The 25,767-nt window shown below is 48.3% G+C and overlaps 10 protein-coding genes across 10 annotated transcripts; 5 read left to right on the top strand and 5 right to left on the bottom strand.

Moving 5' to 3' along the window:
• Nucleotides 1-25: 25 nt before the first annotated feature.
• On the bottom strand, nucleotides 26-869 carry AFUA_8G02770 (cytidine deaminase; the record flags this gene model as incomplete). Its single annotated transcript, XM_741837.1, has 4 exons — nucleotides 26-179; nucleotides 363-448; nucleotides 561-694; nucleotides 788-869. 4 exons carry the CDS (start codon nucleotides 867-869, stop codon nucleotides 26-28), a joined length of 456 nt encoding a protein of 151 aa, XP_746930.1.
• A 229-nt stretch (nucleotides 870-1,098) lies between these two features.
• On the bottom strand, nucleotides 1,099-2,804 carry amcA (putative mitochondrial ornithine carrier protein AmcA/Ort1). The gene is made up of 2 exons (XM_741838.2): nucleotides 2,328-2,804; nucleotides 1,099-2,269 (listed from the first exon to the last, which is right to left on the bottom strand). The coding sequence occupies exons 1-2, from the start codon at nucleotides 2,436-2,438 to the stop codon at nucleotides 1,406-1,408; spliced, it is 975 nt and encodes a 324-aa protein (XP_746931.1). The 5' UTR covers nucleotides 2,439-2,804; the 3' UTR covers nucleotides 1,099-1,405.
• Nucleotides 2,805-2,941: 137 nt separating this feature from the next.
• cgrA (CGR1 family protein) lies at nucleotides 2,942-4,087 on the top strand. The gene is made up of 3 exons (XM_741839.2): nucleotides 2,942-3,158; nucleotides 3,295-3,440; nucleotides 3,500-4,087. Exons 1-3 carry the CDS (start codon nucleotides 3,086-3,088, stop codon nucleotides 3,638-3,640), a joined length of 360 nt encoding a protein of 119 aa, XP_746932.2. The 5' UTR covers nucleotides 2,942-3,085; the 3' UTR covers nucleotides 3,641-4,087.
• Nucleotides 4,088-4,482: 395 nt separating this feature from the next.
• AFUA_8G02740 (uncharacterized protein) lies at nucleotides 4,483-5,535 on the top strand (the record flags this gene model as incomplete). Its single annotated transcript, XM_077805287.1, has 2 exons — nucleotides 4,483-4,769; nucleotides 4,827-5,535. The coding sequence occupies 2 exons, from the start codon at nucleotides 4,483-4,485 to the stop codon at nucleotides 5,533-5,535; spliced, it is 996 nt and encodes a 331-aa protein (XP_077661415.1).
• A 153-nt stretch (nucleotides 5,536-5,688) lies between these two features.
• On the bottom strand, nucleotides 5,689-8,537 carry tma22 (putative RNA binding protein Tma22; the record flags this gene model as incomplete). Its single annotated transcript, XM_741841.3, has 6 exons — nucleotides 8,333-8,537; nucleotides 8,059-8,263; nucleotides 6,482-7,963; nucleotides 6,377-6,396; nucleotides 6,167-6,254; nucleotides 5,689-6,101 (listed from the first exon to the last, which is right to left on the bottom strand). Exons 3-6 carry the CDS (start codon nucleotides 6,543-6,545, stop codon nucleotides 5,689-5,691), a joined length of 585 nt encoding a protein of 194 aa, XP_746934.2. The 5' UTR covers nucleotides 6,546-7,963; nucleotides 8,059-8,263; nucleotides 8,333-8,537.
• An 854-nt stretch (nucleotides 8,538-9,391) lies between these two features.
• Nucleotides 9,392-12,379, top strand: AFUA_8G02720 (protein phosphatase regulator REG1). The gene is made up of 3 exons (XM_741842.2): nucleotides 9,392-9,542; nucleotides 9,611-10,900; nucleotides 10,986-12,379. The coding sequence occupies exons 2-3, from the start codon at nucleotides 10,269-10,271 to the stop codon at nucleotides 12,004-12,006; spliced, it is 1,653 nt and encodes a 550-aa protein (XP_746935.1). The 5' UTR covers nucleotides 9,392-9,542; nucleotides 9,611-10,268; the 3' UTR covers nucleotides 12,007-12,379.
• Nucleotides 12,380-12,705: 326 nt separating this feature from the next.
• Nucleotides 12,706-16,616, bottom strand: AFUA_8G02710 (putative C6 transcription factor). Its single transcript, XM_741843.2, has 3 exons — nucleotides 15,996-16,616; nucleotides 13,104-15,873; nucleotides 12,706-13,041 (listed from the first exon to the last, which is right to left on the bottom strand). Exons 1-2 carry the CDS (start codon nucleotides 16,071-16,073, stop codon nucleotides 13,288-13,290), a joined length of 2,664 nt encoding a protein of 887 aa, XP_746936.1. The 5' UTR covers nucleotides 16,074-16,616; the 3' UTR covers nucleotides 12,706-13,041; nucleotides 13,104-13,287.
• Nucleotides 16,617-19,574: 2,958 nt separating this feature from the next.
• On the top strand, nucleotides 19,575-22,732 carry AFUA_8G02700 (repressor protein). The gene is made up of 2 exons (XM_741844.2): nucleotides 19,575-22,171; nucleotides 22,233-22,732. Exons 1-2 carry the CDS (start codon nucleotides 20,003-20,005, stop codon nucleotides 22,479-22,481), a joined length of 2,418 nt encoding a protein of 805 aa, XP_746937.2. The 5' UTR covers nucleotides 19,575-20,002; the 3' UTR covers nucleotides 22,482-22,732.
• Nucleotides 22,733-22,938: 206 nt separating this feature from the next.
• gnt1 (glycosyltransferase family 8 protein) lies at nucleotides 22,939-24,211 on the top strand (the record flags this gene model as incomplete). The annotated part of the gene is made up of 2 exons (XM_741845.2): nucleotides 22,939-23,410; nucleotides 23,494-24,211. The coding sequence occupies 2 exons, from the start codon at nucleotides 22,939-22,941 to the stop codon at nucleotides 24,174-24,176; spliced, it is 1,155 nt and encodes a 384-aa protein (XP_746938.1). The 3' UTR covers nucleotides 24,177-24,211.
• Nucleotides 24,212-24,970: 759 nt separating this feature from the next.
• AFUA_8G02680 (uncharacterized protein) lies at nucleotides 24,971-25,378 on the bottom strand (the record flags this gene model as incomplete). Its single annotated transcript, XM_741846.1, has 1 exon — nucleotides 24,971-25,378. The coding sequence occupies one exon, from the start codon at nucleotides 25,376-25,378 to the stop codon at nucleotides 24,971-24,973; it is 408 nt and encodes a 135-aa protein (XP_746939.1).
• Between the last annotated feature and the right edge of the window lie 389 nt (nucleotides 25,379-25,767).

The following is a 25,767-nucleotide window of genomic DNA, read 5'->3' as shown; positions in this document are numbered from 1 at the left end:
TAGAAGCTAAAGTGACAAGGGTCAATCAGTTCCCGGCTATACTACGCAAACAAGCAGCAATGTGGAAGAAAGAGTGGGCAATGAAAAAATTGCTTACCTCTCCCATTGTCCTCACAGCATAGTTTCCCTGCCCGTCATACATGAAAACAGGAAACGATGGGGTTGTAAACTCGCGCATGCTAAGTGGATGAGAAAGTAAGAAGATCAGCGGGTTGTAGTTATTGAGTTGCCTTCGAAAACCGACTAAAACCCAACCAAATATGAAAAGTGTACATATTTAGATCAATTCCACTAATAGAACCAGATCGAGGTGATCGCAAATTTGATAATTTTAGATCTAGGTCTGGTTCGGTAGTACTTACAATTGCCTGCACATCCCACATGGCGATGCGCCAGGTGTGATGTCAGTAGCGACTGCAACGGCTTTGAAGTCTTGGTGTCCGGCGGCCTGTATAATATCGGTCCGTATGAGACTGCTCTTCTCACGAAGTTTCGGGCCAACCGTATGCATTGACTCTAACAAGCCATGTGGATAAGGAGACATCATAAGAAGTACTTACGATCGCGGTACCAAAAGCTACCCTTTCCGCACAGGTCCCAACAGGATATGCGACATTCTCGATATTGGCACCAGCAATATACTCGCCTGCCTTAGTGAGAACACAAGCGCCAACGCGGAATTTGGAATAAGGACCTGCTCAATCTCAAAACTTGTCCCAATACATAGGTGGAAGAGAAAGGGTTCCCGTCCATGTGATCGAGGAATGGTGTTTATTGTGGAACATACAATAAGCATTGGCCTTTGCGGCGATGGCCTTCGATGAGAGTGTCTCTAGTTCTTGAATTGTAAGCCCTGAGGGTGTTTCCATGGTTAAGGACAAAGGTAAAAGTAGGCAAGCGCACGCATAGAAGAACAAAAGAGCTTTGGGCTATCTTAAATGTAGTCGCAGGTGAGGTGCAGAGTCTCTAGTGGCGGTTACGCAGCGAGCTGTTCCTAATTTTCTACCCCGCCTTCTGAAAAAAAGTGGGAGGTCTTATAGGAAGGGGAATCAAGGTAAACAGGGGAATGACCAAACTTTACCTGAATATATACATGGAAAACTCAAGAGAAGTTACACAATGATACTCCTTTCTATGCTTTGATCTAATATATATGGTTTCCCAGCACCGAGTCTAGCGTCGTGAGGATTTGTGCCACATTCCAAGAATGAACAAGAATTCCTGGTGAAAAGATGCCAATACCAGATTGGCCCAAAATGTTGGCTGCCGTAAATTAGAAGAAGACAGAAGATCTACACATCAAGTGAGGTATCATAACGCGAGCAAGCTAGAGGAAGGAGGCTGGTCGGGGGTTGGGGGAAGTAAAGTCAATGGGAAGACACGGGCAAGTAACAGACAATTATGCTCAGGAGAAACAATTCCGTAGCCCTTCGTATATGGTGAAGATGAACGCTGAGCTGGGCGCAGAACGGGCACATGTAATACCGCAGCCTCGGTACAATGCCCTCAGCCCCTGCTGCTTCCATAAAGCTCTGCCAACACTCCAGAAAGTTTGCCTATGGCCACTATTTCCTGGACTATTGATATCCTCGGTCTGCATGCGCGATTTGACTGTATCAGCCGGATAGAAAAGAAAATTGTAGCTTATACCCGCTGCGGCCCCTGCGATCATCTGTTGATAGATTGGAAGTGACTCAGAGTCGCGAGGCGACACTGTTGAATGGTATTTTCGAAAAAAGGCGGATACTCCTTCATAGCCACCAAACCAGGCAGCTCCTCCTCCGGTCTCACGGATCAACGTTCCCATCTGGCCCCTCCAGAAACCAAGAATACCGTCCTGACGAAATATAGCGGCAATAAGAGTCAGTGGCCCGGGCATCTTGCTGCTAGAAGCTTCAAGTGGCACCTGCATTTTGCATTTGATGAGCTCAATAGGGGTAAGTGCGAGCGAGGTGATAGAGCCGGAAGCGGCACCACTGAACAATAGAGCTGAGAAAGGCATAGAATCCGCTGTAGGGTAGCAGGTGGCCCTTAAAATATCTTGAATGATGCGGTAGCTGAAAAAGAGGCAGCTATTCTCTATGGCAGCACCTGCCAGTGGAGCACTGATGCCTCGATAGAGCCCTCGTAGACCATCCGCCTGTATTGATTGGCGGAAGCAGTCCAAAGGGCCTTGGTACCGAAGTGGAATATGAGATGGTTGTGATTGGAGGCGCACTTTCACAGTGTCGAAAGGATATTCAATGACCTTGCCAGCCATTCCAGCTGCCTAGATGAACTTGAGTATGAGCGGTATTCGTTTAGACGTGAAGAAGCCAAGCGCTTACAGATCCAAAGATTATGTCTTTGAACGCCTCAAAACCTTGGTTAGGTGGCAGGACAGGCAGCTCCATTGATTTCTCATTGTCGATTGCAAGCACATGTTCTGCGGCCGCCATTAAGGTTCAGGGAATGAGCTGCTGAGCTCTGAAGTGCAGGTGATGGAAGAGGATAGGCCGGGAAAGGGATGGAGAAAGCGAAGGAATGAAGTGTAAGACTTATTGGTGAAGCATTGTATAAGTCCGATTTTCCAGAGGAGAAGGAACGGGAGGGGAGGTATATATGGCTTGGATTGATTTCGAATTATCTTCTGTGCCCGATCAACACTCGGTGAAGCAACTAAGTGTGCATCGCTTATGAGTGGGATTAGGCCTCAAAGGCCAATGCACATGATTGATTCAGAGACGGTAGTGGAGACTTGTATTTGTGGCGCTCTATTGCGACCGTAAATCTCGCGAACGGGAGGTGAAATGAGGCAGGTTCGATTGAGGCATTTCTTTTTCAGGCGCGATGGAGGGGATCGGACCACCACTTCAGCCGAGATCCGGTTATCTGATCCGTCTAAGATAACTTTTTCAAATAAAAAGAAAAAAAAATTGCGAGCCGCTAATAAAAATTGGTCACTGAAAGATCGTAGTTTTATTAATGTAGTGCCACCACTGCAACGATTTCGTACTCTGCTCCATACTGCCCGTAGCCTGTTTTCTTGCAGATCAGGGCCATCTCATCTCATCTTCTACAAACCCGTCCTTACATAGTTTCTTTCATGATTCTGCTGGCAATGTCGTCGGCAATCCCAACCTCATCTGTCAACCCCGTCAAGGGTATGAGAAAGAATGGTACGACCATGACCTTATTACTTCTCAGTCTTTTACATTACCATTTTTTTTTTTTTTTTTTTTTTTTTGAAGATTTCTCAGCTGTTCTGCTATCGCCTCGAGCTGCTCCAACTGACATAACAATCCGTTTCCACAGGCAAAAACTGGCACGATTCCAAGAAACCATTTCGTCCCACCTCAGGCCTGACAAGCTATGAGAAAAGGTTGGAAGCACGCAAGCGGCAGGAGGCAGTTAAGGAACACGAACGTGAGCTGAGGGAAGAAAAAGAGGCAGAACGGAAGGTAGGGAGAAGACGCAAAGCTCTTCGTGGACTTTCTCCGTTGCTGACGATACTGGTCAGGCTCAAATACAAAAGATCAAGGATCGGAGAGCTGCCAAGGAAGAAAAGGAACGCTACGAGAAAATGGCAGAGAAAATGCATCGCAAACGTGTTGAGCGGCTAAAGCGAAGGGAGAAGCGTAATAAGTTACTTCACTCGTGACAGCAGAAGAATCTCTCTCCGCTGTTGCTTCAGTGTCTGCCATGCATTAACTTCATCCTACTGTCCTACCCGCAGTACCCATTCACATTTGCGGCAGATACCAGGTTGTTTTCTATTCCCTCGGTTCTTCAGTTCTTCAGATATTACATTACTCGAGAAATTGGCGGCGATGCAGGAGTTTGGTTGGTTTTAATTGTTTCAGTCTCCTTGACCTGATTTGTATGACATGCAATGTTTCGACGGAAGACTATCTCGGTGAATATACGTCATGAATCATCTTGACATTCTTATAATCCACATTTCCATTTTTCAGTTGCTCGATTAGAGCCCAAGATATTGACGGGTCCAAATCTCGCATGCTGCAGCTGTCATTAGTCACAGAGATGCGGTTATTAAACCCGAGAGAGAGAGTCTACAGCGCAAATTTAAATGTTCTGATTCTGGGAATCGGAAGGGTGCCAGGTTGTGTTTCAAAGAAGAGAAATAGATCCGACAAAGGGTGTCCGTTGATTGTACAGATGAGGCCGTCCTGTCTTACGTGAACAAAATGGATGTCAGGTACTCTCCGTTCGACAGGTGCGGGTTCAAGACCCACCTACTCGATGACAACATCTGCTTCGCTCACAGCGAGCATTAAGACAGTTGTCATTACAGAAGGGCTTCCAAAGTACAATGAACTTGGACTCAATTTTTATTGTCTACTGGTATTGTCTACTGGTTCAAAGCATTCCGAGGAAATCGCGCGCACGAACGTCCATCTGTCGAGTCCCGTCAGCCGGCTGAAATAGCGATAAAGACAAATACAGCTACCTTAGTCTCATGACAGCACTTTCCCGCCAAAAATGAATCACCCCGTCGCTCCTGCCGATGCCAAAGGCTCGTTGCCAACCTGGACGGGAGTGCAAGGGTCAGACGAGGCTGATCATAAACTGCTCAAGCCCACGACGCGCGAGACGGCTCGGTCGCGTTGGGGATCAGATTTTACCGTGGACTGGGTTTCTGGAAATGGAAAAGGCACTATACTTGATGAAAGACATAACAACCAGAGGACTAATTTCCTGATGGCAAACGATGTACGCTCATTGAGCGATTTAGAGCTCGTGAAGTCTAGAAGACAACCAGGAGAGGAGTAAGGTCACTCCCAACGTCTATTGACAAAACTCTCTGACTTCAGCAAATGGCTTAGGCACTTACGATCCGCCCTGTCAACGGTCGGCACTCTTGCAACAGATATTACACGCAGGTTGGATTATACATACTACAGTCTGCTTGAGAAAGTCGCTGCTCTCACTTCAACATTTGCATCTTTTCAGGAACTCTCCGATTCCGCATCAACCATATTTGATGATATTGAGCGGGAGACGTCTGTGTTGGATGGCGATATTCGGAGACAGATTGCAGACCTGAAGGATTTTCAGCCCCAGATGCGGAAAATAGAAAGGCTAGAAGAGCGTATGCGATCTGGGAAAAAGAAAGCCGACGCACTTGGGAAGAGACTGGAAGCAATCCGCAACCGAATCGATCTTTGGGAGGAAAAGGAGGTGGAATGGCAGACACGAGTTGGTCGAAGGCTTCGAGTCTTCTGGGTTATTGTTGCTCTTAGTGTACTGGTTTTCTTGGTCGTTCTCATCAGCCAGAAATCCTCGGCGATCTGTATTCCATTATTTGAGAGTTCTGTACCCGTTGAAATGGGGGACAGACGTGCTTCTGCACTGGCCATCAGATTACCGGAGCCAGCTTCTGGCGAAGTATGGTCTCGAGATGACTCTTGCAGCGAGACTCGTCCGGGATGTAATCGGAAGTCCCATTCGGCCCCTACACCGTCCTCTCCAACATTCAATGCAATGACAACTCATGTTAGCTCGGATCCCCTAAGAAAAATTGATGAACTTTGATGGAAGATCATGCCAGCCGGCAACAGTTGTTCTTGCTCAGGGTCATCATGCGTCACACTCATTATGTCGTTTTGAATTCATATTGTCAGGATACTCAACATGTGGGGAGAAAAGCCTCCAGTTTTGAACGTGCGGCTTCACCAGGTCATCGTTTCAGCCACTTGTCTTCTTCTTCTTATCCTCGACAAGCTCGATATTGGATTCAGGAATCTCCTTCCCATATAGTTCCAGAAGCCACTCTTTAACGTCCTCACTAACGTCACCTTGTACTGTGATTTCCTCGACCCCTGCGGGTGACTTCGTTACCGAGGAACCAGTAGCGAATTTCTTTCCCAGTTCCTTTGCGACTTTCTTGTTTTCCAAACCATGTACTTCCAACCCTGTGATAACGGTGACATGTTTGCGTTTGTTGCGCTCAACACGCTTGATCTGAACCTTGGCCGCTGCCTTTCGCTCGGCGTCGCGTGCTTCAGCAGCAGCAGCTTTGGCTTCCTTCTTGGCGGCATCTTTGGCTGCACGCTCTCGAACGGATACTGATAGCTCGGACAAATTGGAGCTAAGGGCTTCTACACCAAGAATCTCAGTTGGCCACTCACTACTGGTGATAGGTGAAAAAGATGGACGAGCATACCTTCCGAGTACAGCCGCTGATACAATTCTGCATGATTATCCTTCAACCATTCTTCGCACTTCTTTGCGGTACCGCCGAATTCACAGTACTGGAACACTTTCGAGTTAATATGCTGCAATTATCTTGATTACTGCTGCCTGCTCCCTGTTTCGATACGGCGAACAAGGGCAATTCAGGTGGACGTGCTGACAGGAAGACTAATGCCCGTACCTCTGGAGGAAGTGTGCAGACTAGAGAGTGCGAGATTCAGTTTTGCAATTATGGGAATGGACTAAACTGGGATATTGGCATCGGATTGAGGGCCATGGGACTTACCCCCACAATAGACAACTTTTTTCGCCTGAACCTCGGCAGGAGAATTTTGCGCTACTTCAGACATCTTGATATGAGTCTCTGAAAAAGCTAAGGCGATAGGTGTACAGAACAAACTGATATTGATACCACAGAGCGTGGGGCCATCGAGCCTAACCGCTAATAGTGGACACTAGCGTGAGCTACGGTCATGTGATACCAGTGTAATAGCTGAAACAAGTACTATCTAGCCAACGAAGTGATTCACTCTTCAGAGGATTCGACTAATTCAACGTACGAGTCTCAGAGTCTATCGCAGGTCTTGTGGCTGTCCTGCTTTCAGGATCCCAGTCTATATCCCTCCCTGTGCAATTCTGCGAGTTCATCCAAGTGGGGATTTGCAGTGTCCATTGCCACAGTAATCTAGTAATGTACCCCCGCGCGCTTGAACCCTTGCGGTGGCCAACGCTGGCGTTATATGTGGATTGGAAGGTATTCCGTAGATAGATGGCAGCATAACAACCAATGGACGACCCCACACACGCAACGGTTGTGGGCGGAAGGTGGTCTGGATGATATGCAGGAGCACAGGCGCTCGCTCATGGAGTCATGGTAAGAAGGTTGGTATGCATTGAGTCGCTACCTTGAATCATATACGGAGTTCTGCTACAGGCCCCATGGTGAATCGCAAAGATAAAAACTTCTACCTTAGTAATTCAGGACGAATACGCAGATTACCTTGACTAATGGGTTGATTCACCCATTGAAGACTTTTCTCGCAAGGAAGCTAGAATAAGAGCAGGTCAGATAATGATAATAATACGTTGCTGCTTTGTGGTACTCTGAATCTCGAACAATTCTTCTCATTAGGCCTGAATTGAGTCGTGAAGTACAACAAGGATAATTTCCCGCGAGGCGCAAGTTGTGAAACTAAGAGTCATGACGCCTCAGCCAACGCAACGTTGAGGTGGTGATTGACATCCATGCATGTACTCCATTGCCACGGTGCTAGGATAATACTCAGAAGACAGTTAAAAGCTCTAGAACTGATATAGAATACCAACAATAATACATCTCCAAAATTGCTATTGCAGTGCTGATAAGGGATCTAGATGATTTTCGGTAAAAGGACGGATCTCCATGTAGACGTGCCAGATATAGGTACGTGAAAACAGATTTGGCCTGCTGTCACCGAGCTTCCCTTTTCGACTCCCCCATTCTTAAGGTTCTCATACAATAGTCAAGCCAATTGGTAGGCTAGATGTAAAGGGCCAATCGTCTTTTGTTTCGACTTTGGCAATTGGGAACTGACCGCGTGAAAGAATTTTAGCTGCGCATAGCTTGGAGCTGTAGTCCGTCGTATCAAATGCTCCATCTGTTGTGATGCCATCATTATTACATCGAGACGCAACTATGGCATGCCGCATCGTAGCCGAGGGTGTGCACAGATCCTTCTACCCGGGTGTGGCACAAGAAAGCCTCGATCAACAAGCTAGTGGCGCCGCTCTACGGACAGTTAGACAAGACGGACAACATCGGATATGACAGCCCATTTTAGACCGGAAAAGATGTGCAAGGTGTTTGTTAATGGCATAACTCACGATTCAGCCTCTTCTCTAGAAAGGGCGGGAAACAGCATTTGATGGCTCCGATAGAATCCGATAGACTAGACAGGGGAGAGGAGATGAAGTGACGTTTGCAGATTGCATGTGGAGGGGAATTCAGTCTACTGACTTCGTACAAAGACAGATAGACCTCCTGTATGTTTCTAACCATGCTCTCCAATGTAAACCGACCATTGGATAACTAGGATGTCCGGTTTAATTTCATGCAGCAGACATGGTTTCAAGTTACTCTGCGTTATCTGTCGCTTACCTTACTCTCCAAGGGTTTTTTTCATTCCAACTTTAGTTCCAGAGCGTACATCCATGGCCATTCTTCCCTTGACGAATCAGCAGCCTTCTATACAAAGGCAAAGCTAACAATGTCTAGATAAGTATAAGTACCTACCACTCCCTATATTTGTATGAGAGTACTATCTCCCTGGCGTCTCTCGGGAAACGTCCCGTCATCCTCCGACAGCACCATTCCGGCGAATCATCGTATTTGCTCTGTGCACTACAAAGTACAGACGCAACCCAAGCCATAGCTTTGGTAACAGATCACAGATGGGAGTGGGTTTTACTTTCGTCGATCGAGACCATGTTCGGCTTCGCTTTGACGACTGGAGCTACTGTAACTGCACAAGCAAGTTAGGAAGCTAGAAACTGGTGTGTAGTGGATCAATATCATCATGACTGCTGTGACAACCCCTCTGTTGTTATTAATACCACCTTTATCTGAACCTAGGTAGCATTACTTCAAGGTTGCACCTGGCTAGATCAGACTATCTAATCCCATCTCGACAATTGGAATTCAGCATTCACTTCAGAAGTCAAGAGTAGGTAGACAGATCATAGGTAATAACGCGCTTCTCAAGAACCGTTTTGCGCGCATTGCTTTACTTTCTCTCCCCATGGGGGTTCCGTGGTATATTTTACGGAGTACAGGGAGCAGTTTGTTGACCAACAGCGAGCCACTACCGACTATCCACCTGGGCACCTTTAGATTCACTTCTAAGTTCATTCAGCGCCAAATATTAAATCTGCTATCTAGAATAGGACTTGCCCAGCGGCCGCCTCCATGACTATCATGAATCTCGACCCGCCAACGCTTGACTGCTTGGGTCTGGAGCTCTTAAGAGCTGATGGACAGTCCCACTTGGACCCAAATAAAAGTTATCGCAAGCCACTAACATTACTTAAGAAAGACAAAGTCGCCCAATGAGATCATGAAATCCCCCAGCCCTTTCCCACTTTGACCGAGGTAAGTGCCTATCATGATGAGAGGGGTGCTTTGTTAAGCGTTCAGCCTGCTTAGTGCCAAAGGCTCATGGCGTAGTTGTGTCTCTTACCCATCGAGCCATGGGGTATTGCCATTGTGACATACAGATCCATCTACGTTTCAGGTACCTTTGTCCTCGTCAGTTGTTATCTTGAGATAGTCGAGGTGACCGTTCAGCATTTCCATCAACTATTAATCTCTGGTATCAACCAACCACCTTCTCGTACCCCCTCCCATTGTATCTATTCTCGGAACTAATTGGAATTGAAGCTCTTAATTCCTGTGCGAGACTCCGAAACCGAACTTAAAACAAATAGAGAAGAGGGGACTAAGGACCATGCAAACTGCAAACAGACATTAGCATCTCCACTTCCTCCGCCATGACCTCTTCCTTGTTTGCCTTTTACGCAAAAAAAACCGCCACTTCCTATCGATAACTACATTACCTTACTGATTGTGCTCCGTGCCAACTTTATTTACTCTTCCGTCTTTGACCCCTGCCCAGTGCCCACTGATGGATTTCAGGCTTTCGTTTGAAGGCGAGGCACGAAGGAAAGAAGGATGAGAACCAAAGGACTTTGACGCTGTCGATATCAAAAAACAGTCAAAAGTGACTCCCCATCTTAGTTGTCCCTCGAGTTTACATTTTCATGATCTCATGATCGATTGTCCTCTCCAATCTATAAGTTCCTCCTTCGCATACGCTTCAAATCTGAGTTTCTCCCTCGGATCGTCCTCAATTGATTTTTTTTTGTTTTTCATTTCTCATCTTTCATTGCTTTTCTACAAATTTTTTCTTCTTTTACCCTACCAGGCTTTCTCTCTTGTTCGGTTGTATCGAAGCTTATTATAGTCATCATCCCACTTCCACAAGTTTGCCTTTATACCGGAGTCCTTTGATGACTGTGATCTCTCCACCCTTAGTACGATGATTGCTGTGGTACCTGTCTCGCGGGAACATCTCTCTCAGCCTCCTCTGAATCTTCAGCGACGCGCCATGGCACAAACTTATTACCTGGACTCACCTGATATCGCCACGTTCAAAAATCCCCTACAACATTACTCTCAGCGAGATTGTCCCAGTCCGATTACTTCGTCTGCCCCATCCTCGGTTCCTCCCTCACCTCATTTTGCGCCGGTAACTGAAGAGCAGCTACTTCCTACTCCAGCAACCCTTAGCAGTCTGTCTCTCTCCGTGAGCAACGATAGCGACGACGAGATCATCCTACCTTCATATGATTCGAGCCACTTCAACGACTTGAACGAAATCGTGTCAGCTGTTGCCTCGGACCAGGCCTCGGAGTCATTTCTCACGGGACCCCCTTGTTTGCATGTACATACGCCGGCCGCTGATGATACTTCGGTTGAAGAGGAGCCGACTAGGCATGTCGATTATCTCTCCCATGAGTGGAAAGAGGAAGATATTTGGGCTTCTTGGAAATATGTCGTTTGCCGCAGAGACATTTACAGCAATGGCGCGAGATTAGAGAATGCCTCTTGGCGGACTTGGGCAAAACTGAAGAATAACTTGGGAACGGTGTCGCCCGAGACCCTCAATTGGTCAGTACTGCATACTCTCGCGTTCCATTAACTCAGCCAATCTGATAATAAAGTTATGTCTATGTATTCTAACATGTTCCATCAGGTTGAAAGATTGCGATGTAACATGGCTTTATGGTCCGTTGAAGTCGTGCACCAAGTTTACAAAAGCGTCGCCGAGTATCTCCCCACCGCCGAGCTGCCTCGAAACCCCCTCGTTGTATGCGGACAGGAAGCCGATCTTGAAGAAAAGGACGGCGTCGGAGACTATCTTGCAACGATCGTTGTCTCAACACACTCTCCTGCAACACGCAGGCGCTATCTTAAAAGCACAAGAGGCTGCTTTTTATCGGACTCGGCCTTCTGCCTCAGGACCGGAACTTGAACCCTGTCTGAATACGTCATCAGCCAACTTTCCAGATGTTCCGCTCAGTTATGCCTCTACCAGAGAGTCGTCTGGGGTGGCCTCTCCTAGCGGGAGGCGCCGCATTCATTTCAATAACGAGGTAGTGCAATGCATAGCTATCGACGCCAAGGGTGCCGATGATGACGGCGACTACTACGACGAAGAGGAAAAGGAGGAGTGGCCGTTAGGTTCAGAAGACGATGTTTTGTCGAACGAGGGTATCGTCTTGATGGGACAGCTCCCTCCACAAGAGTCTGGGAGCCATAAGAGTACGCCGCGTGGCAGCTTCAGTAGCGAGAACAAAATAATCGCTCCGCTGCCCCCAACAACCCTCAAGTGTCGAGGAGACACGCCAGAACCGCCATCAGACTCGATGATAGGGCGATGGACAGGATACTTTTCGAAATCTACCGTCGCGTCTACATCTTCCGTACCGTCTGATCCGGCGTTCAGCTTTTTTTTGGACGGCGAAGATGACCATCTGGATTTCTGCTGGCAGCCGAGCCAGAGCCAAGGCGTCGCAGACGGAAATCAGCCTTGGTTTGTGAATCCTGTAGATGAAGAGGTAGATCACCAACATCAGCGTTCGGATTCCAGTTCGAGTAAATTTCTGGATGAAGGAGAGACCTCAAATGCCAGCATATTTGATAGGGTTGTTGATACTGTCAACACAGCCAGAGACATTGCTCATGTGATATGGAACGTTGGATGGCGAAGGTGACATTCTAGCATGGGCATATTGGAGCATGCCTTGTGCTTATTCAGCTGGACGGACATCGTCAGATGCTGATTCGAATCACATATACCCAGCATTATATATCAATAGAGCTTTGCATTTTTTGTGGCGTTCGGAGGCATTTCTACATTTCTGGTTGGTCTCATATTTTATTATATACCTGGATGTCCTACTTGAATGTCAAAAGATTGCGGTGGGAGGGAGTTTCTGGTGGCTCTTTTGTATCTAGGTTAACTCACGACGAATACGAACATGGTAATAATATCAATAATGTCTTCGTGACTTTCCTCGTCTTGAAGATAGAGCGAATCATGTCTACATCTTTTAATACTGTCTATTCGAATGAGAGACCGAAGACACCTCAGCCATGTCGAGGGAGAAACATGTCACCCGTGCACAGATGCCTCGATCCTCCACAGCCGACGTCTTCCATGATGGTTTGGCTGGTCCACATCTTGTAGCCATTCTATTTACCAATTCCAGGGACGAGCTACCAGTCACACACAGCATCAGACGAGCTTCAGTAGTCAACAACCAACAGATATATCCGGATATCGCATTGGATGAAGTGGATGTCTTCTACAGCCGTACGCTCATGATATGTAATGTCGTTCCAGTTAGAAGACACTTTCAGAGGTCTTTCTACCAAGTTTATAAGGGAGGCGCGTCTCAAAGTTTGATATCGTGCCATAGCTGAACAAGCACCTCAGTCCGCTGCGGATGAGCTGTTGAGCTGATAACTTCACAGATTGCTACTGCTGAAGGATACTTGTTGTCGTATATTGCGGTGACCGCTGCTTGTTGCCTACTTAGAACATCTTCGCACCCCCCCGAGTGAACTGGAGAATTCACTGCCAGGCCATTCAAGGTTCATGATGGCATCATACATAGTTAATCAAGTTTCCTTGACTAGGCGTACTAGCAAAATAGAGACTCCCTGATGTATAAAATGAGATGTCATGTAGTAGCCGTCACAGAGAGAGCGTTTCTCCGATGACTATGATTGTTGGAAGAATGCAACTATACGATCACTAATTAGCCCGTCATGAAGAGTTAGGAAATATCATAGCAATGCTGCTCACATTTGGGTATCACGTAAACACGAAACGCTTCCAACTTCAAGGATTGCCGTCGGCATTCCCCCGGCTTGATAACACCAAGGCAACGAAGACAGAGATCCTCGAAAAGTGCAACGTCGTACAAGACTGATGCGCAGACGCCCAGATGCGGCGTCGTTGCTTATTGAATGAAGGATTTTGGTAAAACTCAACTTTCTACGTCGTCGGTAGATTCTTGGAAGGTCTCGGGGAAAAATCCTGGGGGAGGCCAGATGTCGGCAATAGACGGCGGGTGAAGCAGTGGCTGGGATCCAACCAAACGATCAGGATCATGACAAAAGGCATGGAATGTACTGTCGTCTAGAAACCCAAAATCCTTCAAGCCTGCCTCACGACTTGTAGCCCAATCAGTCGTGTCCAGATATGCAAGGTCTTTGAAGATAGCATCAATATCACCGGGCGTGGTCTGACCATCGGTGATAGATATACCAAGGTCCCTACTCGAATTTGGTCCTGGTTGTTGGGACCGGTCATGGACGTTGGACTTGCCATGTATGATTGGATTAGAGCTTGAAGAATCCGGGGTCGGTGGATGAGGGTGGGTTTGAGCTGATGGAAGCAGTGCCGCTCCTAGCTCATTTGTCGAATTAGACTTGCCAAAATTAGAAGAATCGCCCCCCGTTTGTTGCTGAAAGGATATATCCAGCATGGAAAGGTCATCAGTATCCATCGTCGTATCCTTGGGAGTCATATATTGGGTGTCGACAGGGATGCTTATGCCGAGTATAGTGGAGGTAGAGTCGGAATCGCCCGCACCAGGCTGGAATCCTCGGATGTCGGAGTGTGTTCGGCTGCCGTCTGGTGGATTTCGGGTTCCTGGCGCTGCACCCATTGTAGTCGCAATTTTGGATACAGTGTCGGACAAGGCATGCCTGTTTCTTGAGAAGCTGTCCTCGCAGGACGGTTGGAAAGATAATGACGGCCCCGGCACGTTTCCGAGGCGATACAACTTTTCAATAGCTGTGTTCAGTGAACGGTAGAGGGGCCATGCAGAACCGATTTCCTGAGTTCGTTGAATTAATGCTTCCGCCCATCGTGCGAAAGGAAACGTGTCAGACTCAGTTTTGCTTTGCAAAACAGATGCTTGCTCGGCGATTGTGCGTAAAGAAAACTCAAAGATAGGGGGAAGGGTGCACGTAGGGAAATTTTCCAGATGTTGGGTAATCATAGGCAGGGCGCGGAATAATAGCTTCTTCGCGCCCTCGATGGCAGGCCGCTGCGAGCGATGCAGATCGAGCTCCTGGGGAACGATACGCAAATACAACCATAATAGTGTAGCAACATACGTCAACCCAAGATAGCTCTGATGAGGGAGTAGAGACGAGTGGCGCTCAGGATAGATACTCTCAGGCCCAATGAGACGGCATCCAAGGGGCAGGCGATCGTCCCATTGTTTCAGTTCGAGCACCAATTGTTGCGCAAACGTATGAACATTAGGCAGACCGACTGCGTCACGAGCAATTCTGTTCAAAACACTAGCCAGCTCCACCAACCGGTTGAAGCAGCTAAGAGTAAGAAGGGGTCCGCGTCGAGGTGTCCTTCCCCGAGCTGTTCCTGTGGAGGGCAGAACGTCAGCCCACGAATTCCATTCTTCCAGCCCGTCTTCTTCCAGCAACCCGACACCAGTCAGATCTCGAGGGTGCATGCAAGGTCTCCGTGCTATTCGAAAGGAAAGTAAAGAATCGACGACGAAGCAGCCGAGGAAAACAGCTTTCCCTTGCCGCAGCTCGTCAGAGTGACTCATGCCTGCGAGTGTGCCTAGATTCATGGAAATAGCCATGCGCACCGCTTGACCGCTTAGCAGCCAAGCGGCCGTCCAATCTTCAAGCCCGATGTTCACCAAAGTCAGCAACAGCAGCGCCTGCACATGCCCAAGCTCGTAACGTGCCGTTTCGGAAGGTATCAGGCCTCGAGCAATGGTGTAATACTCCTTTGTCGTGGCAAGAGCCTCAAAAGCCCCATCCCGTGCATTGGTTCGCGAGTGAGAAACGGTGTAGCTAAGAACTGCCCATAGTGCGGCGTGGTCGCCGGAACCAGGTGACATGCTCTCAACAGACAGCGGGGCGCTTGCATAAAGATAGGATGCTCGAAGGATATTATGCTTCGCTACGATCGGGAACCAGGAGTGCGTGACGGCGAAATATGTGTCCAACAGCTGCGATGTTTGAGGAGGAAGTTTCAGAGGTTGCGGTCTGCCGGTGGTCTGCGATACCGACACGCCGTCACCCAACTGTGACAGTCGAGGTCGTTTGACATTTTGGGAAGAGGAAAGTCTTACCACCCGTGGCGCATCATGCGCCAAAGGTGTAGAACTGCAATCAAGTCTGAACCCCCATCCGCTCGTCGAATCTAATGCACCGGTATCATTGTCGTCCCGTGGCCTCTTGCTCGAACCGTGCGATGAAGACATATCGGAGTGTGACAACATTTTCTCCAACGTACCATAGAGGCGGCTGGTTTTCCAGGATTCGTGCAACGTTTCCGAAGCACTATCGTCCATCCACATGCTCAAAAGTTTATCCCTCCGGCCAGCAGAGTCAGGTGTTGTGCCCAAAAGGGCCAGCATAGTATCTTCGAAGCCATCTATATTGCAGATTGACAGAGCCCAAAGCTTCTCAAGACCGCGAACGTAGCCTTCCGGCAGACCACGTTTCTTGGCATGTGGATCGTATGAACATGTCTGGCCAGAGGCTCGGCAGGCGGAACAAGACGGTCGAAGGCCATCGCATTTGTCCTACATACCAAAAACGGGGTCAGTTACAGCCGCCGCGTTAGAGTATGTAGGAAGATAAAGATCGGGAGTCAGGAACAGCTGAAGCGTAGAGGGACCAAAAATGGGACAGCAAATGAGCTAACCTTTTTGCTCCGACACCTATCGCAAGCCCGTGAAACCCTCTTCCGTCGAGGGATCTTTGGATCTGGACTTTCGTCCATCTATGAGGAATCAATGGCGGCCAGATCTGCACGCCATGTATGGGGCAGAGGAACGGACAAGGGATACAGAGCCTTGGAAGCAGACGCCCAGACGACCAGACGAACGAAGAGGTCGGCAGACGGAGCTTGAGAGGGAAGCAGTAGGAATCAACCTGGAGATCAATAGTCACGGCGCAAGCGGTAAAACGTGCCTGTCCCTTCTCGTCGTGTTTGAACACTCAACGTGCATGCAATATAGTTAAGAAGCGAATTTCTTCAGCGCAATCGGAGGATTAACAGTCTTGTAGCACGGGGGAAAGCGTGGACAGGAGACGACCACAGTTTTCCATAGTCACTTGCAACGACCTTATCAGCGCATCGACACTTCCAGTCCGAGGATAAGGCTCTAATCACTGGTGCGAGACCCATTCCGAGGAAGAGGCGGACAGGTTTTAGCGAGAAAGTGTTCGGGAAGAGCTCGGCAAGTGGCTCAGGAAGTGTGAAAACAAGAACGCTGGTGTCCGTCGGCTTCTCCCCACATTTGGCACTCCCCGGTTCTCCACGACGGGATGTGGGAAGACGAAGCCCATGCCATGATCAATAATATCATTACACCAATCACCCCTATTATTGGCTTGAATCCTACAAATATCTGCTCTTCATTGTCGCATGAGGGCCTGGTCCTAAATATTAAAGGGAACCAAGGACTGCATTTGCGGTGCAGTGTGGTTCATCTCTCAAAAAATAATCAATCTACTCCCAAGTATTTATTAATCAATAACAGTGCACTCGCCCATACGGAGTACTCTGCAGATACATCCATATTATGATGGTCCAGATTCGCTGGACGATCTGGATCAAGTCCTCAACGGAGTAAGACACCCCGAAGTCTCGATCCTCATTATAACGCACCTTGGACTCTCGCCTAAGTCCGAATTCATGTTCATTTCCGACCAGATAAAAGTGAGGAACACCATGACAAACCTAGGAGGGATGATTCCACCAATCATGACTTTTTTTTTGATGAAGGGGAGATTGTTGAACTGCCGAAAATCGGTGCTTTGATGGCGTCTCTGCCATTATGTGGGACCTAAAGGGCACAGCTTCCACACAAACTCGAATACGAAGTGAGTCCGACAGACTTAGGCCGACCAAAGAAATTGGCACTCTTAAGTGAGCCGCCAATCGAGACTTTGAGAAGTCACCATTATTGGGCTTCTGATGAGAGGCAGGAGCTGGATCCTGCCCCGTCTTTTCACTTTCTAGTCACCCTGTGAAGCTGTAGTACTAGTAGGTACCACTAGGAGTACAACTCCGTGCCAGTAACCAGAGACCCAACTACGAAGAATCCGTCCACCCTGGGTATCTCACGCAATGTCCAGGAAGTTGGTCCAGGAGGACCTGGGGACCAACACTACACGCGTTATACCGTCAAGCTGTGGATGCTGTCTTGTAATGATGCCGAAAAAAGTAACGAATGTGTAGAATGCAGAATAGAATCTCTTCGGGTTCTTTCCAGTGCTATTCTTTCTGCTGTCGACTATTATTATCTCGCAATAAGTGCCCAATCTGACTCTTGCACCAGGCAAAACTCTCCCCTCCTCTAATCTGTCCTCCGGCAGCATTCGGCTCAATTCCTCAATGTGCAGAAACTTCCACCCGAGGTAGTCAGTGTCATATTCTCATATCTTACGGCGCCAGACCGAGCTTGCTTCTCGTTGAGTTGCAGATATCTCTTTGCTTATTTTCATTCCTTTCTCAAGGCTCATAATCTACAGCTCTCCCAGCTCCTGCCCCCTGAAATTATGACAGAAGCTGTGCCCAAACGTCGCAAAACGGCTTCGAATCCAACTACTCCGCCAATTGGAGAATAGCCGTTGGATGTACTGCGGCGCATGCCGGAGTCTGCATCATTCACCATGGCAAAACCCACGATGGACGTGGCACTCTTATCGATAGCCATGTCTTTCTGAATGTCAATCACTCCATGGCCAGAGTGAGTGTATGGCTTATGATGCTGGTGAGGTCGAAATAGAAGAATGCAAGTGCATGATGGCGTCGAGATTACTTCGATACTGCTTCGTTCCACGTGGGCTCTAAGGAGTATCAGGGCGGGCGCTGGCATGACTACACCTTCACTCATCATCCTTTCATGGAGGCCAAAATCGAAACTTCATTCTGGTATGATGGAGAAACTCTGACTTTGCGCGTAGAAACGCTTTGTAGGTTCAAAGAAAAGGCCCCGGAAATACTAGCTTCGGGGTATGAAGACTCGCTCGAAGTTTCCACACCAGGCCACCAGAAAGTGGCCCAGTGTATTCTTTGATGAAGCTGGTTCAAGCTTCTCAGGTTGGCAAACTGGACATCTTAGCGTCAGCAGTCTTAGGCTCACCTGGGAAGACCCAGATAGTGACGACCAGCTGCATTCCTTCGATATATTTGTTTCGAGATATCTGGGAACTAGCAAATGACCAAAAAGCACGTGGATTTTGAACGTCGCAGGTAACTTGTCGCTCAGTGTGGCTCCCGGATTAAACTATTCCTGGCATAGGTAGTGATCTGGCACATTTGGCACACCCGCTGATGCTTCACTCAGTGCCTAACGACCTCTCATCTCCCAGTTACGACTCTAAACCTTGTTCTGCAGCTCTGCAGTCTCCTGTACAGCAGGATGATCCCAGTCACGGCCTATTTTCAGGGACCACTAGTTGCTGTTATACATAGCCGAAGTTGCTGGCTGGAACTTACAGGCACATTTAGGCAGTTACGTGCAACAATCTGACGGTGATGATCTGGGAAAGAAATGAGATGGCATCCCCTCATCTCCAATAGACCTCCACCGGCCGCTCTGCCCTAAGCTGGGTTGCCACATCCAGTATATATAACCTCACAAGTCAAGGTAGATATCTACCCAGAACTCCCACAGTTAAAACGCTCCCAGCCCTTGTTATCCGTGTTGTCAAGTCTTCCCAAAGTTACTGTCGAATACCGCCCCCGTCAGTACACTGGCCTTCAGGCTCTCTGAGAAAGGGGCAGCTTACTAGGCGCGATTGAGAGCTGGATGATTCGGTCTTTGAGAAGGAGAATGCAACAAACATGGGCTATTCGTGTGAGGATGGTTCAACCAGACATCATGAGATCGAGTAAGGTATAGAATAATTGTTCTTCATAACACATAGCCTATGCCAATGAATGGCTACTGAAAACTACTTGACTAAGAGCGCGTCTAGACAACCATTTCTAGCGTAGTAGAAATAGTACTGCAATGTGTGTTCGACAGCCTATAGAGTAAGAGAAATTTTGATTTAATAAGCTGATAATGACCGAACTATCGTGACAACTGCTAAGACTGTACAGAAGCCTAAATAACCCTAACGGACTGCTGGATACATACATCATCCACACCTCCCACAGGCGGCGGATAAAACCTTTGCCGCCACTTGTAGTCCAAAGGCGGCGAGACGTGGCAGATTGACCGTCTGGGGAAATATGAACGGCAAATGGTCCAGCTCTGATCGATGCCCACAATTGACTCGAGACAGCGATGTTCATACTGAGGCACGTCGCCGTCCGAGCTATTAAATCACTAATATGTTTCTTACTGTACCCCATACCTCCTCATCCCTCGTCCTTCCAAATCTCCACGCGTGCCGCAGCTGTGCAGTTGTGAGACTTTTCTATTCGCAGCACGTTAACTGAGACTGAGAGATTACCATTCTTGATAGTAGTTATTTTCCAAAAGAAAACTTCTTGATTCCCTAACTCCGACCACGCACTGTTGTTATCTTTCACCTCGTTATATTTGGAATACCAAGTCTTCACCACTGTAGGCCACTGACAATTCGACTTATCGAGAGATGGCGCCTAAAAAAGAAAACAACTTTGGATAAATTGGGACAAGCATTCTTGATTTCGCTTCCAAAACAGTACGTATAACACCGTCCACAGCGATGATGCCCCCAAGTTCGAGCGTCAATATTCCCCGGAGATTCGATCGCGATGCTTCTTTAGTACTGGTTGGCATTCGGGGATGCGGAAAACGCTCTCTCGGCTTTGTTGCTGCCACCGCGCTCAAACGCCGTTTCATTACAGAGGATCATTACTTCAAGGAAGTTACTGGGCTCACGCGGCATGAGTACCTCAAGCGCCATGGCAGTCAAGAATTTCAGCGTCGCGATATCGATGTTCTCAAGAAGATGCTCGACAACCATCAAACACAGTGTGTCATTGAGTGCGGTCTTGGTAGCCTCACTCGGCCAATTCAGGAGCACCTTCGTTTGTACTTGGCGAAGAACCCAATTGTGTACCTTCTTCGTGACATGGATCGGATCCAGAGTCTGCTAGGTTTAGAGCATCAAGCTGTTAAGCTGCTGTGTGAGGGAGACCCGCTGCACAGAACTTGCTCGAATTTCGAGTATTATAACATCGAAGACTGTTCCAGCGTGGAGCCTCAAGTCGACGGAGAGGCAGCTGATCGCCGATCTGTTAATTACTCCTTCAAACTCAGAGAGGCGAAGGAGGACTTCACCCGCTTCGTGCGGTTTGTCACCGGCGCTGATGTGGACCAACCTGGCTATGACTCGCCCTTCGTACTGCTGGAGACACCCCCGGAACTTCGATCATTTACTCATGCAATCTTTGTTCGCTCCTCTGATTTAATTGAAGGAGTCGTCGACTTGGCGGAGCTTGAATCTGGTGGAGATGCTATTGAGCTCTGCATAGACTGCTGGGGCTCAAGCATGGCGCGCACCATCAGCAAGCAAGTTTCTTTGCTTCGGAGGAACGCCCGGACACCAATCATTCTTTCCGTTGATACAACAGTGTCCGGAATCGGCAGCGGTGATCTCACATCAGCGCAGATCTCAGAGCTGTATTTCAATGTTTTAGAGCATGGCTTAAGGCTGGCGGTGGAGTATTTAGCGGTCGATCTGGGCCAAAACCAATCTTTGTTGAACCAGGTCATTCGCAACAGAGGTAGAACAAAGATTATCGGCCATTATATTTTCGAGCCGTCCTCTTGCGTGACGTGGGAGGACGAGGAATGCCTTTCCCTGTATCTCGAAGCAGAAAAGCTTGGTTGCCAAATCGTGCGTATTCTTCGAGTGGCCACTGAGCGAGAGGATAACGCGGCTGTGGGAAAATTTATCAACAAAATCCAGTCCTTACCTGGTTCACACCCCCCGGTGATTGCCTACAACATTGGCAGCCTCGGGAGGACCTCACAGGTGTTCAATTCGATATTGACTTCAGTGACCCATCCGGCTATCAAACGTCGCACGGACAATGGCAGGGATCCTATCATTACTTCACGAGACGCCATTCAAGCCTTGTTCCAGAGCTATACGCTAGACCCCTTGCAATTCTATATCCTTGGAGGGAACGTGGCGTACAGCCTGTCACCTGCCATGCACAATGCTGCTTTTCGGCACTGCGGCATGAGGCACACGTATAGCATTCCAGAATCTCCTTCTCTTGCGGCGCTTGATCGGCTGGGCCGTGATCCGCATTTTGGGGGGGCGAGTATTGTGCAGCCGTGGAGGGTACAGGTCTTTCAGAAACTCGCATCTAAAAGCAGACATGCTGAAGCTATTGGGGCCGTCAATACCATCATGCCCCTGCGTGCACGCGCTGATGGGACGATGTTTCCTTTACAAGAGCAAGCAAGCCGCCGTAACCAGGCAGGGCCTGTTCTGGGATGGTACGGAGAAAACACAGACTGGGTGAGTATTATGACTTGTATCAGTCGTCACCTGTCTCCCCGTAATACGATCAGCCCCTTGAAATCAGCAGGCCTGGTTATTGGAGCCGGTGGCATGGCTCGAGCTGCGATTTATGCTATGCTTCGGCTAGGTTGCCGAAATATTTTCATATACAACCGAACCTTATCACGTGCGGAGGGTGTCGCACTCCATTTCAATTCCTGGGCTGCATCGCAGGTGGGCTCAACCCAAGTAGTACGGGTGTTGAAGTCCCTTGAAGATGAATGGCCATTGGATACCTGCCCGCCATGCTTAATTGCCTCATGCGTGCCAGCAGATCCTGACAGAGATGAACCTCCAGCCAACTTCGAAATGCCGACACAGTGGCTCGGAAGTCCAACCGGCGGCGTGATTTTGGAGGTGAGCAACGTTTGTCGCGTTTGACCGTGAAGACTTAGCTGATCGATTTTCATTGACGCAGTTCGCCTACAAGCCCTTGGATACGCCCCTGCTACGGCAAATGCGCCGGTTCCGACGTGAAACTGGAAGGCCGTGGATACTGGTCGGAGGATTGGAGTTAGTCTCGGAACAAGCAGTCGCACAATTCGAGCTCTTAACAGGACGGAAGGCACCTCGCCGATTGATGACCCTTGAGGCTCTTCAGAACTATGTTGGGGAGGACGGTCCTCTCGATGAGAAAGAGATCCAAGCAAGACTAGGCTATACTTAACAATGCATTATTCTTTCAGATAATAGAGAAAAAGGCCCATTTGACATAGAGTACAAGTAAATCACCTAAGTGACGGTCCGACAGGCTGCCTGATTTAGTATAGTAGGTGACTAGGTGTTTGAAGCAAGCCATTTATCCAACTATCGACCATAGTACTGGTGGTCCCTCATTTGAATTTGCAAGCTGAAGACCTGTTATATACTTGATGTATAGAGCTCCAGAGCGAAATTCGTCCCACATCTGAGACAGAGATAAAACAAGGTACAGACGCGAGTCACATCTGACACGCATGGCGGCGCTAAAGTACCGTTGGATGTTCGTCACGTGCATTGGGATCGGTAATTGTCCAGTCCGCAGATCCTTTAATGACGAGTGATTTCCTGTCCGAAATTGAGCCATGTGTGTTAACAACGCCAGAATGGTTCCCTGGTTTTCTCTATTCGGTAATTCATGATCGATGGGAAACAAAAAGGCGACGCTTCTTCCCTACCGCAGGGATTCTGCGTCTTCAGAAGCGGATTTCTTTGATATCCCCGACGAGCCATGTCTTGCTATTGCGAAGCGGCAACTAAGACGCATTCGGACCTGGATTTTCTTCGCAGTGTTCATCATTCTGATTCTTTGGTTTCGCCGTGAGGCCCCTTCGCCTGCTCCTGTTTCGCATATCGACTATAATAAGGTCGATTGGTCGCGTTACGCCTACAGTCAGTATGCGACGTCGAGCGCGTATCTGTGTAACGCCGTGATGGTGTTCGAAGCTCTGGAACGATTAGGTAGCCGAGCAGATCGAGTTCTTTTCTATCCCGAAGATTGGGATCTGTTTGTTGCAGATGATCATGACAGGGACAGCCAGTTGCTAGTGCTCGCCAAGGAGAAGTACAAGGCGTTGCTAGTACCTATCAGTGCGGAAATGATCAAGGCTGGAGGAGGTACGCGAGTCCGGGTTCAGAGGCACAATTCGCCTTCTCGTCAAAAGCAGAGCTGGCGCTAACTTTGATAACTATCGACACAGGCTCTGGTGAATCTTGGGATAAGAGTATTGCGAAATTGCTCGCATTCGGCGAGACAGAATACGATCGCGTTATACACATCGATTCCGACGTGACCGTTCTCCAGAGTATGGATGAGCTCTTCTTCCTCCCACCAGCCAAAGTCGCTATGCCTCGGGCTTACTGGGCGCTGCCGGATACAAAGACACTATCGTCCCTGCTGATCGTGATTGAACCCTCCTATCGCGAATTCAAAGCCCTCATGGAGAGTGCTCAGCCTGCTCTTCACGGTCAAGTGGAAGTTGATTCGAATGAGACACAGAGATATGATATGGAGTTATTGAACAATCGTTATGCAGATTCGGCCTTGGTTCTTCCGCATCGGCAGTACGGCCTAGTTACCGGCGAGTTCCGGAAAAAAGATCACCGCAGTTTCTTTGGAAATGACTATGAGACTTGGGATCCTGACAAGGTCCTGGCAGAAGCCAAACTTGTGCACTTCTCTGACTGGCCTTTACCAAAACCCTGGGTGCTTTCAAACCAGAAGCTGCTTGCTGAAATTCTACCTAAGTGTGACTTTAAACCCGGCACGATGCAGGAGAGGGGTTGTCGTGATCGGGAGGTATGGAAGTCTCTCTACGAAGACTTCCGTCGAAGACGAAAGGTTTGCCCAAAGATTCGCACGATACATACGGAATATGGCTAACCTGGACTTCACAGGACATTTGTAAACTACTCAGTTACCCTGCTCCCGATTGGCCTCCAATAGAGAAGCCTCACTAGGACCGTCTCAGTGTATACGGATACATTTCTAGCCATAATATTCCCACCCGCGGCATATCAGGCATGTGCAACGCCAATCTACTAGTTACATAGATGGATCAATCATCCAATGTGTATGCCATATATACCACCAGATAATGGGCATTTAGGACCAAAACAGAGGTAAACCCCCGAGATAAAAGCGAAAGCTATTAAACTTAGGGGTCGGATAGCATATGGGAATATGTGGATTCATTAATTTTAGTATTATAGCCTCGAGTATCATGGAAATATTAGTAGTAGTGTCCATAAGCTCTATTTTACTTCATGTGGGCCGAACAGTCCCTAAAGTGTGCTAGAATAGCCACAGTCACTGGCTTTGTAGGCAGGGCCAGGATGGAGTATTGTCGAAATCATTTGTATCAGGAATGCATGTACTCAGAGTACACTGCCTGAAAAGAATGCGAAATCGCGGCCAACTTGCTAATTTGAAGCGGACGGCATCGACGAGGTCCCTCCATGGCAAGCAGACTCGACAGTTTCTAGCGGTTTGTTAGAATTGACTCGTAAGCCTCACTGCTGCCAGATTGTAGTGCACACCAGGGCAGTTATAAGGCTTTGAGAGCAGGAGTATACGTGATTACTAGCCCCAGAACGGCTGCAAAGGATCAGCTGGCACAAGACAGCAATCCAAAAACAGTTGGGAGCTGTGAGCCTCGTGGGCGAAAGATCTAGCACTCAGCTGAGGTAACCCATTCCCTTCCTCCACCACTGCCAAATACCTCGCTGCTCCATGATACTCCCAAATTCCTTGACGGACTCAACTTCAGAAAGTCCTACGTGCGGTAAAGTTGGAATATCTGAGCTTTGAGGACGTCTGTCTGGCTTCGACTCTCCGGGTTGATCATCTCTTATTATCGCGCCTGGTCGGCTAACAAGCTGGAAATCCTTGTAGCGCAGGTTCCGCACGACGTCGACCCACGACTCCACAGAGTTCATATCCCGTGATTCAACATACATGATCCCTGGACATCCGCCAGAGCGGAGAAGTACGAAACAGTTGTGCGTGTCAGCTGCTCGTTTCAAGGCGGACACTTTTTTACGAGATGTGATGTGATGGGTCCGGATAAGGGCATTGTAGAGCATCTTGCCGTTAAAATTCATCAATGAGAGGTAAGTTAAGCGGTCGCGCCACTAAGGACAAGAGAGTGTAATAAATTTTAACTGCATGGAGGGAATTTTGGGGGCTCGAAATGTGATGGTTAAAAAGGCTAAGGGTTGTTTGTTTGATACTGCAATCTTTTCACCGCCCTGCTTGCACAATGACGTCATATCAATCAATAAAGGAACAAGAGGTACGGAGCTTCCAATCTAGTAGTGCGCGTGCGACCTGTTTCCAATATCATACGGACTAATCGATTGTAGCTGGACTCAGACACACAGCTTGTTATCGACTGCTACATTGTTGCCATAGCTTAGCTGACATCGGGAGGTATACGCGGTCTACATGTCAGCGTCAAGTTTGGTGACCAAAG

The sequence above is a fragment of the Aspergillus fumigatus genome, chromosome 8 (genome assembly GCF_000002655.1).
Source record: "Aspergillus fumigatus Af293 chromosome 8, whole genome shotgun sequence".
Taxonomy (NCBI): Eukaryota; Fungi; Ascomycota; class Eurotiomycetes; order Eurotiales; family Aspergillaceae; genus Aspergillus; species Aspergillus fumigatus.
The sequence above is the reverse complement of the archived record's forward strand: the minus strand, read 5'-3'. Positions and strand labels throughout refer to the sequence as shown.

Coding starts and splice junctions, on each gene's coding strand:
- AFUA_8G02710 (XM_741843.2), bottom strand. CDS start 16,073: ATGGACGAAAGTCCAGATCCAAAGATCCCTCGACGGAAGAGGGTTTCA. Junction 15,874..15,995: donor ATAGGTGTCGGAGCAAAAAG/GTTAGCTCATTT, acceptor TTTGGTATGTAG/GACAAATGCGATGGCCTTCG.
- amcA (XM_741838.2), bottom strand. CDS start 2,438: ATGGCGGCCGCAGAACATGTGCTTGCAATCGACAATGAGAAATCAATG. Junction 2,270..2,327: donor AAGACATAATCTTTGGATCT/GTAAGCGCTTGG, acceptor AAGTTCATCTAG/GCAGCTGGAATGGCTGGCAA.
- AFUA_8G02700 (XM_741844.2), top strand. CDS start 20,003: ATGATGCCCCCAAGTTCGAGCGTCAATATTCCCCGGAGATTCGATCGC. Junction 22,172..22,232: donor CCGGCGGCGTGATTTTGGAG/GTGAGCAACGTT, acceptor TCATTGACGCAG/TTCGCCTACAAGCCCTTGGA.
- AFUA_8G02720 (XM_741842.2), top strand. CDS start 10,269: ATGATTGCTGTGGTACCTGTCTCGCGGGAACATCTCTCTCAGCCTCCT. Junction 10,901..10,985: donor TCGCCCGAGACCCTCAATTG/GTCAGTACTGCA, acceptor ATGTTCCATCAG/GTTGAAAGATTGCGATGTAA.
- cgrA (XM_741839.2), top strand. CDS start 3,086: ATGATTCTGCTGGCAATGTCGTCGGCAATCCCAACCTCATCTGTCAAC. Junction 3,159..3,294: donor CAAGGGTATGAGAAAGAATG/GTACGACCATGA, acceptor CCGTTTCCACAG/GCAAAAACTGGCACGATTCC. Junction 3,441..3,499: donor AAAAAGAGGCAGAACGGAAG/GTAGGGAGAAGA, acceptor GATACTGGTCAG/GCTCAAATACAAAAGATCAA.